This window comes from Salvelinus alpinus, chromosome 31 (assembly GCF_045679555.1).
Source record: "Salvelinus alpinus chromosome 31, SLU_Salpinus.1, whole genome shotgun sequence".
Taxonomy (NCBI): domain Eukaryota; kingdom Metazoa; phylum Chordata; class Actinopteri; order Salmoniformes; family Salmonidae; genus Salvelinus; species Salvelinus alpinus.
In genome coordinates, this window is record NC_092116.1 from 16,559,302 (window position 1) to 16,575,562 (window position 16,261).

Sequence of the window (16,261 nt, forward strand, 5' to 3'; positions counted from 1 at the left end):
CCCTCTTTCCCTCCCTCGCTCCCTCCCTTTCTCCCTCGCTCCCTCCCTCTTTTTTTCCCTCCCTCTTTCCCTCGCTCCCTCCCTCCCTCCCTATCTCTCCATTCCATTCCTGTTCTCTCTCCTCTCTCAGCTCATCCCAAGTTACTCTGTGTCCACTCCTGCACCCCCAAACTGCATCGTCACATTCCTTCTTTTCTTCTCCTGCTTTTCTCGTTCTCTCTCTTTTTCTCTGTTCCAAAGTGATGTGGTTAAGACTAAAGAGCATGCTACCGCTACTTTCATAATCCCTCTCTTTTATCTTTCTCTTTTCTTTGTGTTCTTTTGAACCATTACCATAAGTGACAACAGCTTAAAGTCATCTCTTTTCTCCTCCCTCTCTCTTCCTCTCTCTCACGCTACGTCTATCACTTCTCATAGTCTACTGCCTCAGTCATGTCAGCAACAGCTTGTCATAAACGATCAGTGTCTCTCTCCTCCCTCTCTCTGCCTTCCCTTGCTCTTATGATCTCAGTGTCTTCTTCGTTAAACTCCCCAAAGCGATCATTTCTCTTCTTCTCTTCCCCTCAATCCTTTTCCAGCCTTTCAGTCCTTTTTTACCTCCATCTGTGCCCCTTTCTCTCCCCTCCATTTTGTGTTTCTCCTCTCCTCCCGTTCAGCCGGTCTCTCCTTTCTCCCCCTCATCGTCTCAAGCATCTCTTCACCGTTCTCTTCGCTCTCCTACCCATCCCTCCATCTTGATGTCCTTGCCGTCTGCTGATCTCTCTCTCTCTCTCTCTCTCTCTCTCTCTCTCTCTCTCTCTCTCTCTCTCTCTCTCTCTCTCTCTCTCTCTCTCTCTCTCTCTCTCTCTCTCTCTCGTCTCTCTCTCGTCTCTCCTCCTTTTACACTTCCCAACACTCACAGGCTGGCAGGAGAGACGGAGGGATGGAGAGGTGTGATGCGTAAGGCTCTCTTCTTTCACACCTCTCTCTGGCTCTCTCTCGCTCCCTTCTCTCCTCTCCATCCAACACCTTAGTCTGTAGCCTCAAGCCAAAGAGAGACAAAAATGGAGGGAGGGATGTATTTTTTTAGGGAGGAAAGCAAAGGTCTGCCCTTGAGGCTTGAACCGAAAGAGAGGGAGGCGAGAGGTAGAAAGAGAGAGGAGAGGAGAAAGGAAGGGTATGCACAGGCATTTCGCTACACCCACAATAACACCTGCACTCTCCCATCCCACTCCTCTCCCGGCCTGAACAGTTCTCTAAGGAGCAGAGCCTGTTTGGTGGTTCTACTGTCTAACTTGGATAAAAGCATGGTGATGACAACACCAGGGTTGTGGGTTCAAATACCAAAATGTTTACTTAACACAAGGAAATTGCTTTGGATAAAATCATCTGCTAAATGACCATACTGCTGTACATACTGTTCCATTACTTATTGCAGATGTCCATTTCTCCATTTTATATCACGAATCATAAACTTTGATTATCGTCCCTTCATCATAAGAATAATACACATCATCATCATCATCATCTAGTCTGGAGCTCCAAGCCCATCTCTCTGTCCTCCAGTGTGTTAGTCCAGTCTAAATAGTATACTTCTATATCAGGGCAGTTTATTGAAGTTAATTAGTTTGTATTAGTGACTGAGTCCACAGAGCTCAGTCAGTAGGCTGTTAAATGAGATCCTCTGGGCCGAGACCTTAGCACCTATTAAAAGCCTCCCATCTTGTAGGACTGTGACATTTCACGGCTTCTGTGTGAGTTTAATCACTACGCCTGCAAATGTCACTCATGTTTTGGTCGGGTAGAATGGTTTGGCTGTATGAATGGGAGGCATTGTGAAAGGAAGAGTGGAGGGAGGGGTATTGTATGTGTGTGCATAAGTGCATGCGTACATGCATTTGTTTGTGTGTGTGTGTGTGTGTGTGTGTGTGTGTGTGTGTGTGTGTGTGTGTGTGTGTGTGTGTGTGTGTGTGTGTGTGTGCGTGCGTGCGTGCGTGCGTGCGTGCGTGCGTGCGTGCGTGCGTGCGTGCGTGCGTGCGTGCGTGCGTGCGTGCGTGCGTGCGTGTGTGACACTCCTCCTAATGTGTTCTATGTTCTTCCCCCTCCAGCCACGTCAGATGGGACGCGCCAGGGTCTGGAGAGTATGAGGGGAGGAGTGTGTGCCACGCAGGGCATGAAGGTGGTCCTTAAAGTGGGACAGAGTGAGTACTGACACACACACGCAGTGAAAAACACACACCGACTACTATATTCTCCTCGGAGTGTATTAGTGTTGATTAGAGGCAGAGAGCTGGAGGAGAGGAGCAGCCAGGATCACACAGCTCTAATGAGGCCTGTTGACTTCACTCACTAACACGCTGAACACCACTATTCTCTCTGATACTGGCTCTCTATGCCCACTCACACCAACTAGTTCTCACAGTCTCACGTCAGAATGATGTTTCTCAAACGTCTAATTTCAAAGTGTTTAAGGTTAAGTGCAGACATTAACGCCGAATGGATAAGGTTAGGGTTAAGGCTTAGGATAGGCTTAAAACAAACATCTCAAAAACGACTTTCTATCACTGGATTCGTACGTCCAACCTTCAGAATCAGAGGCAGATGCGTAAACCTACTTGAAAGTAACAGCGCTCGCTACTGCTCCTAGTGGCCGGTTTCCACGTCATCTCCCGATGTCCCCAGACCTGGATGGACCTTGAATACTGACTTGTATTACTGGTGACCTGGCTGCTTCCAGGGTAGGGAGTAGGCTGCTCTTTCTGGGTGTCAACACCACTGGTGACCTGGCTGCTTCCAGGGTAGGGAGTAGGCTGCTCTGTCTGGGTATCAACACCACTGGTGACCTGGCTGCTTCCAGGGTAGGGAGTAGGCTGCTCTTTCTGGGTGTCAACACCACTGGTGACCTGGCTGCTTCCAGGGTAGGGAGTAGGCTGCTCTTTCTGGGTGCCAACACCACTGGTGACCTGGCTGCTTCCAGGGTAGGGAGTAGGCTGCTCTGTCTGGGTATCAACACCACTGGTGACCTGGCTGCTTCCAGGGTAGGGAGTAGGCTGCTCTTTCTGGGTGTCAACACCACTGGTGACCTGGCTGCTTCCAGGGTAGGGAGTAGACTGCTATTTCTGGGTGTCAACACCACTGGTGACCTGGCTGCTTCCAGGGTAGGGAGTAGGCTGCTCTTTCTGGGTATCAACACCACTGGTGACCTGGCTGCTTCCAGGGTAGGGAGTAGACTGCTCTTTCTGGGTATCATCACCACTGGTGCGGCTCCTGGCTCTGTATATGTACCATGGAGAGGAAAGGGTCTCTATTGGCCCTGCTAATGACTCTGCTGCGAGGGCCCTTGGGGGACAGAGTGTTTTAGATGTTAGTCATACTTTCTCTTAGATACACATATTTTCATACTTGGTTGTAAACACACAAACACATACAGCGGTCAGTAGAATTTTACACACACATACACACACTAGAGCTGAGCGATTTGTGCTTTTTGAGGTTTTTCTGTGTCGGTTCGATTATTCAAAAATGTTCACGGTTTAGATTATTTGGGTTGAAGGCTGTAACAGCACAGAATAAAACAATGAATAAAAGTCCCATGATGGTAGTGACTGTCCATTACTGCTTATCACTTACTAACTATCATTTATTCACTTTAATAAAATATTTCAGTTGTTGTATATTACATTTGTTTTATTGATGACTTTATTATTTCATTCCAAGTCATCGTCTCTGTAGAGCTGCTGCCTATGCTGTCTGACAAAATCACTATTTGAATAGTTCTGCAAAGTAAAGAAGGCATACTTTTATGACTGCTGAATACCAACTATCATACTTAGATCATGTATTTTCAGGTAGAGATGCCTCACGAAGCACCAGCTTGACTCTTCTGTAGCAGGCGTATAAAAAAAACACAGACCGTACAAGTAGATGTGCAATGGATTGTGGTCATTGTAGTTAATTACCACATTTTATGTGCTAAACTATGTAGAATATTGGCCTGTTGGAAACTACAACTCCCTACTACATCGAACAATTCAGGCTGGATCTGTGCAATGACCGTATTGAGCTCACAGAAAAACAAAATGGAATTCAAATAATTGAACCAACGTCAATTAGTTTAAAAACTGATAAATAATCCACATTTCGGTTCATCGCTCATCACTAATACGTACACAAATAATACATTTTTACCCACATAGGCATTCTCATTGAACACCCCACCCATTCATCCCCTGTTCCTCTACCCCATCCCACATGCATACGTCCACCCGTCCACATGCGCGCGCGCGCACACACACACACACACACACACACACACACACACACACACACACACACACACACACACACACACACACACACACACACACACACACACACACACACACACACACACACACACACACACACACACACACACACACACACACACACACTCCTCATAATATAATCCTCTCCCTCCTCTCTCCCACACATTTCCCCAACAGTGTTATCTGCTCTGTGTGTTGTTGTGCGTATTGTGGAAGCTCTTATCCTGAGAGGGAAGTGCTGCTGCTGTCTCTATCTCTCCATCATTCTCCACACACAGCCCACCCAGAGGAGATGCATAGCACTCCCTCTATATCTATTTTATTTCCTTCTCTCGCTCTCTCTTTCTTTCATTGCTGGTTCAATGAAAACTGGCATCATTGACTCTCTTTCACCTTTCTTGTTCTCCCCTTGCTCTCCCTTTCTCCCCCTCCCTTTTTCTTTCTTTCTTTCACTCAAGCTCTCCCTCCCTCCCCACCCATCTTCCTTGCTCCTTCAACTCCCCACTCCCCACTCTCTCCCTCAATACTCTCTCCCTCAATACCCCCCCCCCCACCACACGCTCTCTCCCTCAATACCTCCCCCACGCTCTCTGTCTTCCATCCTCCTTGCCCTCTCTCTCTCTTTCTCTCTCTCTCTCTCTCTCTCGCCACTCCTTTCTCTCCTCCTCACCCCATCTCTCCTCTCTCTCCCCTCTTTTCCTCTCTCCTTCTCTCCCCCTCTCTTCTCTCTCTCCCTCTCTCGTCTCTCCTTCTCTTTCTCCACATCTCTATATCTCTCCTCTCTCTCCCGCTCCCTCTCTCTCCCCCGCTCTCTCCTCTCTCTCGTCCTCTGTCCTTCTCTTCCTCTTCTCTCTGTGTTATATGTTGTGTGTCTGAAAGGTCATGTCTGCTCTGTTCGTAGTCACACACACACACACACACACACACACACACACACACACACACACACACACACACACACACACACACACACACACACACACACACACACACACACACACACACACACACACACACACACACACACACACGTACACCCGCACAGGTTTTAGAAACGTACAGTTTCTGAGAAACACACACAAAGTCTCTCTTTCTCTCTCTCTCTCTTCTTTCCTACACACACACTAGAGTCCACCCTCAGCAGCCCCAGCAGTCATATTGATCCAAACTCCCCTCATGCCAAGTTCTGATTGGCTGTCTTTCATCAGAGGGCCCGTCGACCAATAATACCTGCCACTGTGTATGGACCTCCGTAAATGTCAGTTAGTGTGGAATTATAGCTCTGCACATAGACTGTGTGCCCGCGTGTGTGTCTGTACATTGTGCAGTCTCTCTGTGTACTCAGCACAATAGGGACGTTTATTATGTCCCCCTCAGTAAATCTATATGGGACTCTGTCATAGCCATGGCTAGAGGATATTAAGTGTCCTAAATGGCACCCTATTCCCTTTATAGTGCACTACTGTTGACCAGAGCCCATAGGGACGCAGCCTAGCACTTCAGTGGGGCTGTTCCCTGTCTGACAGATGGGATGGTGTGGTAATTGGAGATGATGGGCTTTTATTACAGTTTTATATTCATTGTGGTCATTTTACAAATGGAAACTCTTTAAGTATCCTATTTTAATCTTGTTGGATAGCTCTTTTGGAAAATGACGTTGGAGGACGATCAATATTTAGTTTCATTTAATGGGCCCCAGAGGCGTTGCATTAGCGCCACAGAGATCTTATTATTGGTGTACCTGTTTTGAGGTTGTGTTATCTTGACCGGGGTATACCCCTGTTTTTTTTTCCGCTAGACCCCTATGGACTGCCCCCAAAACCTGCCAAACCAGACCAAAACGCGGGCCGTACCAACACCAGAAATACAGGTAAGAGGGGTGTGGAAGAGCTTACACACTTACACCATCATGAGGAAAAACTTCAACCAAAAAAAGCGAGTGAGTCGAGAAAGGAAGGAAGCGACAGAGAATGAGGGACGGTAAAAAAACGACAGATGGAGAATACGAGCCAGCAACATCTGTGGGGTCTCTATTAATTCCATCCCTCCATCGCTCTCATCCCTCTCTCTGTCCATCCGCTCCTTTCCTCTCCTTCCCTCAGAGCTAAGTGGCGCAGGCGAGGAACGACAGCACTAATAGCTACCCGGAGAGGGGGGAGGAGGGGGAGACCGGGGGCGCAATTTGAAAGAGTTATTATGGTCGTTAGTTTGGGCGGCCTGGTTTCTGTTGGTCCGCGGAGAGAAGAGAGGAGAGGAAAATTATAAATCTGAGCAGAGAGAGAGAGGAGAGGGAGATAGAGGAGGGGAAAGAGGACAGGAGAGGAGAGGTGTGGAGAGGAGAGGAGGGTAGCTGATGCTTGAGGAGAGAAGAGGAAGATGAAAGGATAGCCGAGGAGAGGAGCGGGATGTTGTCTCATGGCAGGGAGCTTGTTGACCTGTTCTTTGTGTGCTGGGTTGTTCTGTCCCAGACACATATTCTGTGTCCCAAACTAAACCCTAGTCCCTATACAGTTTACTACTTTTGACCAGGGCCCACAGGGCTTTAATCAAAGGTAGTGCACTATGTAGGGAATAGGGTGCAATTTGGAATGCTGCCGCGCAGGCCCTTTCTCTAGTGTGAAGTGTAAATGAGAGAACTGATGAGAGTAATGGAGAAAGCACGGAAGACAGAAAGGGGGAGTGAGAAGGGAAGAAGATGGCTTTAGCTGTTGAAAGAGAAAGAGGATAAACACTGAAAAGGGGAGAGAAGCGAGAGGGAGGGACACTAGATGGCTGTACTGTTGAATAGGAAAGAGACAGAGAGTGGGGAGAGAGGGGGAGGGAGAACGAGGGAATATGAGGATAATAGAGAGAGCTGGTGAAAGGAGTAGGAGGTAATGGAGAGAGATGTTTGGGTAATGGAGGGATGGAGGGATGGAGGGAACGAGAGGGGGAGGGAGGGAAGAAAGCGAGAGGAGGAGAGTGGAATTGGCGACTAGTATTAGCGTTTTGCCTCTCTGTCAGTCAGTCAGTTAGTCCTGTGTACGCGGTAGGGGAGCTCGCAATAGGGGGTGATGAAAGGGCGAGCCGAGGGGGGGATGTTATTATGTCCACAATGACCCAGAGAGAGGGAGAGCCACAGAGTGAGGGGAAGACGAGACGAGAGAAGGGAGGGAAGAGAGAGAAAATGAGTGGGGAATGTGCCAAGAATAATGATAACCCAATCCCACTGCCGCGCTTCGCATTACCACCCTAAACGCTACCAGCACCGGCGTTCGCACGGGCAACACGACCACTCCTCACAGGGGGTCCCAAACCCACCAGACACCTGCTGGGCCGTAACCGTACATGCGGTCGGACCGTGCGGTTGGGACCAGGTTCCAACCAGGCAGCTTCACCGTGTGGTCTCAAGCTATAGAGACCCAGATTACTTCCCAAATGGCACCCTATTCCCTATGTAGTGCACTACTGTTGACCATAGTCCTGCACAATGCCCTATGGGCCCTGGTCAAAAGTAGTGCACTACATAGGGAATAGGGTGCCATTTGGGACACCGCATAAACCACCCAACCATTCGGGCTCCTTCATGTGGATAGCGCTAATGCTACGTAAACAGCGTTGTTGGGCTTAAGGGATGTAGCGCTGCCTTGATCCACACACTGTAGGTTGCTGTGGCTTCAAGCCAGAGCCAGCCTCTCAGTAGGCCTCTCCACAGGCACAGAGGAACATTCCAAACACTCTCATATCCAATGCCATCCACTTATTCATGTGGATAGACAGACCACATATGGTCACGGTCACATTGGCTGCATTTTTGCTGCATTCCTCCTGGTATAGCCTTTCGTGTTCGTGCCACTATAACTGACAGGAGACTGTTAGTCACCTTGCCGTGGTGTAGACTGTTTATTGGCGCGTAGTATGTACATGTGAGAGGTTACACCCTGAAAAGGCACGGCATGCCAAAACGTTGGTTCCACCCCTGAGTTATAGTAGATAAAGAGTTTACAGAACAAAATATTAGGATGTTGGAGTTTCTTTTCGTTATTCACAAAAGTAATTTAATTACTGTACTGCATTAGTTTTGAAACACGTTACCCCCAACTAGGGATTAACATGGGTAACCGGGATCCCGGGATACACAAACATTCAATGACAAGACCCTGGAAAGGACATTTTACACAATGTCGCAGTAACGCAGCAGCAAATTAGCAAAAAATTAAATAGCACATTATCCAAACAGGTTGTCACGTAGAAGCCTTTATCCTAGCGTATATACTTCACACAAAGTTGCCATTAATTCAAAGCACATGTGTAATTGACACTCCCGACTGCACACGCGACCCGAATGCAGTCAATAAACCCTACAGGAAACCTTTACAGAATAGTCTATTAAATAACGCGTGCCTCTTTGAGCTGTCATTGTGACTCTTCAGACAGTCACAAATGTATAGACCTATGCACAATTCACTAGATAGGCTGTCTGTTAACAATTCAGACAGGCATGAGGGAAAATTCTATCTTCTCCTGTTCTAGAGGCAATTTTCTTATCCAGTCCCAATCCCACTGAAATCCAAAATGCTGACTACTGTCGCATGAAAATTCCTAACTTTATTCTGTAATTAATAGGTTGCATTATCAAAACACGTCTCTCCGCTATAACATTTCCCCCACTTCTCTGCCCTTATGAGAGCTTCGGTAGAGAATGTGTGGTCAACAAACAGTATGCTAGTATTACCGTTATTTAGCTAGGCAAGTCACTTAAGAGCAAATTTTTACTTACAATGACAGCCTACACCAGCCAAACCTGGATGACACTGGGCAAATTCTGTGCCGCCCAATCACGGCCGGTTGTGATACAGCCCTGGATTCGAACCAGGGTGTCTGTAGTAACACCTCTAACACTGAGATGCAGTGCCTTAGACTGCTGCGTCACGCGGGAGTAGATATGGATATTTTTAAAATAGTGTTGGTTCCCGTTAAGATACCTTAATATTTAAACTATTTCCACTCTTCATCTCCCCGTTATTCATGAGCTGATCTGCTGTCTGTATAATCATCAACTAGATTTTGCCAAATATATGAGATATATGAGATGTGGGGAGAACCCTGGCATAGTGACTTGGTTTTCAATGCTTTAAATGGCCACTTCCAATTTTTGCGGTATTTCTCGGGATAAATATGAATTAAACCAGCATTGCAACTTGGCTGATTTTCTGAAAAATATTTATCCCTACCACCAACACTGAACATATGAAATGTAAAAGGTTAGTGAAATAGAAAGGGATATTTTGGGATTTTGGCAATGAGGGCAAATTATCTGCTACCTTCAAACTGCATACATAGATAAAAATGTTATCCACGAGTTCATCTGACTCTGGGTAAGTAGATAAATTGCCTCATTGCCAAAATCCCAAAGTATCCTTTTAAAGTAAACATTTATTGTGTCATTTTACAGGTGGTGCTGGTAACACCACTCATCCCAGGATTCCTAGCGGTGACGGCGGTGGTTCGGGAGGCACGGGTGGTGAGAACGGACCCCTTCCCCCCTCCAACGTGGCTGTCATCGCCGGCGCCGCAGGAGGCTCCGCCTTTCTCCTCCTGGTCACCGCAGTGATCTGCGTGGTGTGTTACCGGCGGCGACACGCCAAGCACTCGGAGTCCCACCACCCACCCCTGTCGCTGTCCTCCCTCACCAGCCCCAAGAGGCACGGCGGTGGGCACGGGGGCGGCCACGGGAGCGGGAATAACAACGGCTCAGAACCCAGTGACATCATCATCCCCCTGCGGACTTCGGACTCGGCGTACTGCCCTCACTACGAGAAGGTGAGCGGGGACTACGGCCACCCCGTCTACATCGTCCAGGAGATGCCCCCCCAGAGCCCAGCCAACATCTACTACAAAGTATGAAGGTCGTCACCATGACAACCTACAGTACCACCAACTACCACCCTTCCCTGTTCTATTCAGTACAGTACCACTTACAACCTACCTACAATATACCCTGTTCTATACAGTACAGTACCGCCTACAACCTACCTACAATATACCCTGTTCTATCCAGTACGGTACCACCTACAACCTACCTACAATATACCCTGTTCTATCCAGTACGGTACCACCTACAACCTACCTACAATATACCCTGTTCTATACAGTACAGTACCGCCTACAACCTACCTACAATATACCCTGTTCTATCCAGTACGGTACCACCTACAACCTACCTACAATATACCCTGTTCTATACAGTACAGTACCACCTACAACCTACCTACAATATACCCTGTTCTATACAGTACAGTACCACCTACAACCTACCTACAATATACCCTGTTCTATACAGTACAGTACCGCCTACAACCTACCTACAATATACCCTGTTCTATACAGTACAGTACCGCCTACAACCTACCTACAATATACCCTGTTCTATACAGTACAGTACCGCCTACAACCTACCTACAATATACCCTGTTCTATACAGTACAGTAGCACCTACAACCTACTTACAACAGTCCCTCAATGACTTACTCCAAAACCAGATCTTTAGGGCACTATACAGCATAAGAACTGCCCTATCCAACCCCAGCCACAGGTGTGTGTGTCTAGCTTACTAAAGAGGCCATCCTTCTCGCCCACCACTCTTCACTCAACTGTGTCACTAAGCCAAGTGAAGGTTTGGTATATAACCCCCCTACTGGCCCCCACCGGGCCCTTTAAAGAGGACAGCAATGACAAGTACTCTTGGCTACGCCCCCTTTCTTTCTCACAGCGAATCGAAACCAGAGCTGAAGAGAAGATTCCCGCCCTATACACCATGAGTACAAGTGTGAGAGAACACACACCAAGCAGGTGTGAGAGAACACACACCAAGCTAGTGTGAGAGAACACACACTAGTAACGCCACAGCATGGCCTTATGGGACTCGGACCCTAGAAAACCTACAGTCCAACTACCAACCAACCAGAGAACTCTGTCTGTATCTCCAGTGCTGTGCTATATCAGACCTATCGAGACTGGCCCCTGACTGGCCCTTGACTGGCCCCTGAGACAGACTGTGTCCCCTAATGTTAGTTTGTTTGTTTGTGTGTGTATGGTTTCTCATTGGACCAGGGGCCTCTGACTCTCTCGCCACGTGATCAGGCTCAGGTGCCAGAGGTCAGACCAATTGAGTCTTAGTGACATTCAGATTCTTGTATATTTTAATAACGTGTGTATGTGTGTGCTTGTGTATGTGGGACTAGGATAATAATTATGACACTGCTACACGTACAGGTGTGTGTGCAGTTAGTGTGCTTTAGTACAGCGAGTATGTGTGTGTTTTGTGTGTCAGTGTGTGTGTGTGCCTGTATTTCTCTGTGTATACACTACGTGCGAGAGAATGTGCGTGTGTGTTTGTTCTTTAGACTTGTCTTAAAAACCAAAACTCAAAAAAGTGAGCGAATATAGAAAGAAAGTGAGATTTTTTATCGCTATCAACACTTATAGATGATATATATATATGAATATCCAGTAAGTCATTTTTAGACGTCTTGTTTTCTATTGTTTTTCATTTTTATTCCTCCACTTGTAAAACTCCACTTCTTCTGTTACTGCTAGATATTTTTTATCCGCTGGTTTATTTTTTAGAAACATGACCTTATTTCCTTCCCCTTTGAGTTGTAAATTAATTTAATCCCTTTGTTTTTCTTTTCCTGGCGAACTGAGGTCTCTCCCTCTCTCTCTCATCGCCTCCTCCCTCCCCTCCTCCCCCCTGTCTCCCTCTGGGCCTCCCACCCCTATGTATATTTTTATAGTTCTTGTAATATGCTGTAGTTTTGAAGTTTAGACCTCGTTTGTGGAAGTTGTTGAGGTAGAAACCATCTATGAACTTTTTTTTTTTTTTTTTTAAATGTTTTTGAACACACAAGAAAAAGCAAGGGGGAAAATAAATGAGGGAAGGTTCCAAAAGAAATGAAATGAAAAGCAAGAAGGTGAACCGGAGTCACTGTCTAGGGAGAAAAGAGAGTGACTGAAAACAGAACTTCTGTTAAAAGAAAGAGAGAAAAAACTGAAGAAGGAGTTACACACTAAGAAAGAAGAAGAACGCGAGAACAGATGGAAGAAGAAGAGGAGGATAGGAGTTGAATTGAGAGATGAGAGAAGGATCCCTGGGAAGGATAAAGAGAGCGAAGCGATGACTGTGGCGGAGGATAGGAGTCTTTCCTTTAATGGAGTGCTGCGAAGGAGTGATGAACCCTAGGAGGAGGGAGGAGAGGAACGGACACGCAACTGAAATGGATTTCAGGGGGGAAACCTCACTGTGGAATAAGGAGGAGAGATTTAATCTCCCACACACACACACACACACTGACAGATAGACAGACATACTCCCCTTTTACCTCGCAACAGCTTTATATTTCAGACACACACTCTTTAAGCTGATTATAATGATAGACACTCTCTCTGCAGACACACTGATCCCTCTCACATTCTCTTTCACTGTCAGACACACACACACACACACATGTACATACATACATACATACAAACAAACAAAAGAATACGCTGATTTTACACACATACTGAGGACAAATACATACTGATTGCATTCAACACCACTACATCTTTGCCTCACACACAGACACACACGCACGCACGCACACACACACACACACACACACACACACACACACACACACACACACACACACACACACACACACACACACACACACACACACACACACACACTGCTCTCATGTGGTTCCCTATTTTTGACACAGTCCTGGCTTTCTACCCATGATTAAGTCAACCTCTGTGTGTGACGGAAGGATGAAAAGAGGTTTTGTCCTCCCTGTGTGTGTGTGTGTATGTGTGTGTGTGTATGTGTGTGTGTGTGTGTGTGTGTGTGTGTGTGTGTGTGTGTGTGTGTGTGTGTGTGTGTGTGTGTGTGTGTGTGTGTGTGTGTGTGTGTGTGTGTGTGGGTGTGTGTGTGTGTGTGTGTGTGTGCGTGTGTATGGGTGTTTTTCCTCAAACACAGCTCCTGTCAGTCTCACTATAAGCCTGTCTAATGATACCCGTTTTCACTTCCTTTTTCTAGAACAAAACATTTTTCAATGCCGTGTGATCAGTGATGTTGTACAGGCTAGCCGCTGTATTGTTGAGACAAGTGTTAGACCAACACAGCCACAACAACCTTTGAATTCATACGTACGTACTCACACAAAATAGAAGACAATAGATACCTGTGCCATACTTAGAAATATCCCTCATGCTCAACAGGGGTGTGTTTGATTCAAAAGCTTCACTCAAAGTGTGTGTTATTCATGTGCATACCTGTTGGAGAAGCTTCATTTGGAAAATTGCTGTTAAATGTGTTACAACGACAACTGCTCTCTCTGTTTCATATCATTTGTATGCTGTGTTATCTGTTCACATTATACTTTTTGAACTTAGAAAGTGTTAAGAGAAATTGACAAAATATGGGGAAAGTTTCTCCCCGGTCTGTGTGTACTCTACCATCATCTTGGTATGTGTGTATGTGTCTGTCCCGTCTACAGTACAAATAAACAACCAACAGGAATATACCTTCAAAAACACCCTCAAGCTAAACTACAAACTCTATTCTGGTGTCTGAATAAACTACAAACTCTATTCTGGTGTCTGAATAAACTGCAAACTCTATTCTGGTGTCTGAATAAACTGCAAACTCTTTTCTGGTGTCTAAATAAACTACAAACTCTTTTCTGGTGTCTGAATTCTGGAATCCTCCGACACTGAAATTACATTATTTGACCAAGGTGGCCGCTGTCACAGAAATAAACACTTGAATTTTCTTTCTGGACCTTGTGGAGTTGCTACTCTGAAGATGCTCTTTAACGAAATGGCTCCTTCGCTGAGCACAGGCGTCAATTCAACGTCTATGCCACGTTGGTTCAACGTAATTTCATTGAAATGACGTGGAAACAACATTGATTCAACCAGTGTGTGCCCAGTGGGTTATGTCTCTCTTCTCCTTCTCCATCCCCCTCTCTTCTCTTTCTCTCTGGGAAGAAGCTCCCTCCAGGACTCAAAGCTTTAGCTTTTTTGTTTTCATGTCGGTCAGTGTTTATCTAGCAGGTTGTCTCTCTCTTTCACTGTTTGCTTTGGACTGTTCTCAATGTGCTTTTTCTCATGGATGCTAGCTAGATCCTCCTATCGAAAAGAGAGGTTTCCTGTTTTGTAAAAATGCACACCACCTCCTTCCTCACCCCTCTGCCGGTGTGTGGTGTGTGGTGTGTGGTGTGTGGTGTGTGTTTCTTTGTGCCAATAGCCAGCGAGTCGAGGCGAGAGAGAGCGGGTTGGCTCTTGTACGTGACGTGTTGAGACTGTATTGGGACACTAATGTGTGAGATGGGTTTTGTGTCCTCCTCCCCCTCTCTCCCTCCCCCCCCCCCCCCCCCCCCATCACTATGACCCCTCTCGACCTCCTCCTCTCCTCCTATACTCCAACACACCCCTACAGAGACGGGAAAACTAGTACATTCCTGCTTTGGAAAAATGTTGATTAAAAAAAAATGTTTAAGCACCACTCTGATCTGTTCGTGAGTTCATTATTGTATGATGGAGTGTGAAGTTCTTTGTGTGTGTGTGTGTGTGTGTGTGTGTGTGTGTGTGTGTGTGTGTGTGTGTGTGTGTGTGTGTGTGTGTGTGTGTGTGTGTGTGTGTGTGTGTGTGTGTGTGTGTGTGTGTGTGTGTGTGTGTGTGCATGTGTATGGGTGTTTTTCCTCAAACACAGCTCCTGTCAGTCTCACTATAAGCCTGTCTAATGATACCCGTTTTCACTTCCTTTTTCTAGAACAAAACATTTTTCAATGCCGTGTGATCAGTGATGTTGTACAGGCTAGCCGCTGTATTGTTGAGACAAGTGTTAGACCAACACAGCCACAACAACCTTTGAATTCATACGTACGTACTCACACAAAATAGAAGACAATAGATACCTGTGCCATACTTAGAAATATCCCTCATGCTCAACAGGGGTGTGTTTGATCCAAAAGCTTCACTCAAAGTGTGTGTTATTCATGTGCATACCTGTTGGAGAAGCTTCATTTGGAAAATTGCTGTTAAATGTGTTACAACGACAACTGCTCTCTCTGTTTCATATCATTTGTATGCTGTGTTATCTGTTCACATTATACTTTTTGAACTTAGAAAGTGTTAAGAGAAATGTGTGTGCGTGAGAAAGAGTTCATGTACTCCTGTGAGGCCCAGTCTCTCAGATGTAACCCTGTGGATAGACCCTGTCAGGTCTCTCTCCTTATCTCTCCTATAGGGGTTTGTCTCAGCAGGCATCCTTTCACTGTTCCTCTATATAAAGGTACCCATTCTGTCCACACACACACTGTGTGATCAACCGGTTATCTACCCCAGCTTCGTTAGTGTTGGTTGTTGCTTGGCAACATATCGACATAAATGACATCAGTCGTAACATATGCAGCTGTATGTACTAACTTCCTTTCTCTCTCTGTTTCCTCCCATTCTGTACCAACTTCTTTTCTCTGTCTGTTTCCTCCCATTCTGTACCAACTTCCTTTCTCTCTCTGTTTCCTCCCATTCTGTACCAACTTCCTTTCTCTCTCTGTTTCCTCCCATTCTGTACCAACTTCCTTTCTGTCTCTGTTTCCTCCCATTCTGTACCAACTTCCTTTCTCGCTCTGTTTCCTCCCATTCTGTACCAACTTCCTTTCTGTCTCTGTTTCCTCCCATTCTGTACCAACTTCCTTTCTCTCTCTGTTTCCTCCCATTCTGTACCAACTTCCTTTCTGTCTCTGTTTCCTCCCATTCTGTACCAACTTCCTTTCTGTTTCTGTTACCCCCCATTCTGTACCAACTTCCTTTCTCTCTCTGTTTCCTCCCATTCTGTACCAACTTCCTTTCTCTCTCTGTTTCCTCCCATTCTGTACCAACTTCCTTTCTCTCTCTGTTTCCTCCCATTCTGTACCAACTTCCTTTCTCGCTGTGTTTCCTCCCAT

General features: G+C 46.2%; 1 protein-coding gene across 1 annotated transcript in view; it reads left to right on the forward strand.

Moving 5' to 3' along the window:
* Positions 1-13,991, forward strand: part of LOC139561881 (ephrin-B2-like) — a 103,813-nt gene extending 89,822 nt beyond the window's left edge. Inside the window, exons 3-5 of the mRNA XM_071379268.1 lie at positions 2,088-2,180; positions 6,085-6,156; positions 9,721-13,991. Coding sequence (XP_071235369.1) covers positions 2,088-2,180; positions 6,085-6,156; positions 9,721-10,172 — 617 coding nt within the window. The 3' untranslated portion in view covers positions 10,173-13,991. The remainder of the gene's footprint in view (positions 1-2,087; positions 2,181-6,084; positions 6,157-9,720) is intronic.
* Positions 13,992-16,261: the final 2,270 nt, after the last annotated feature.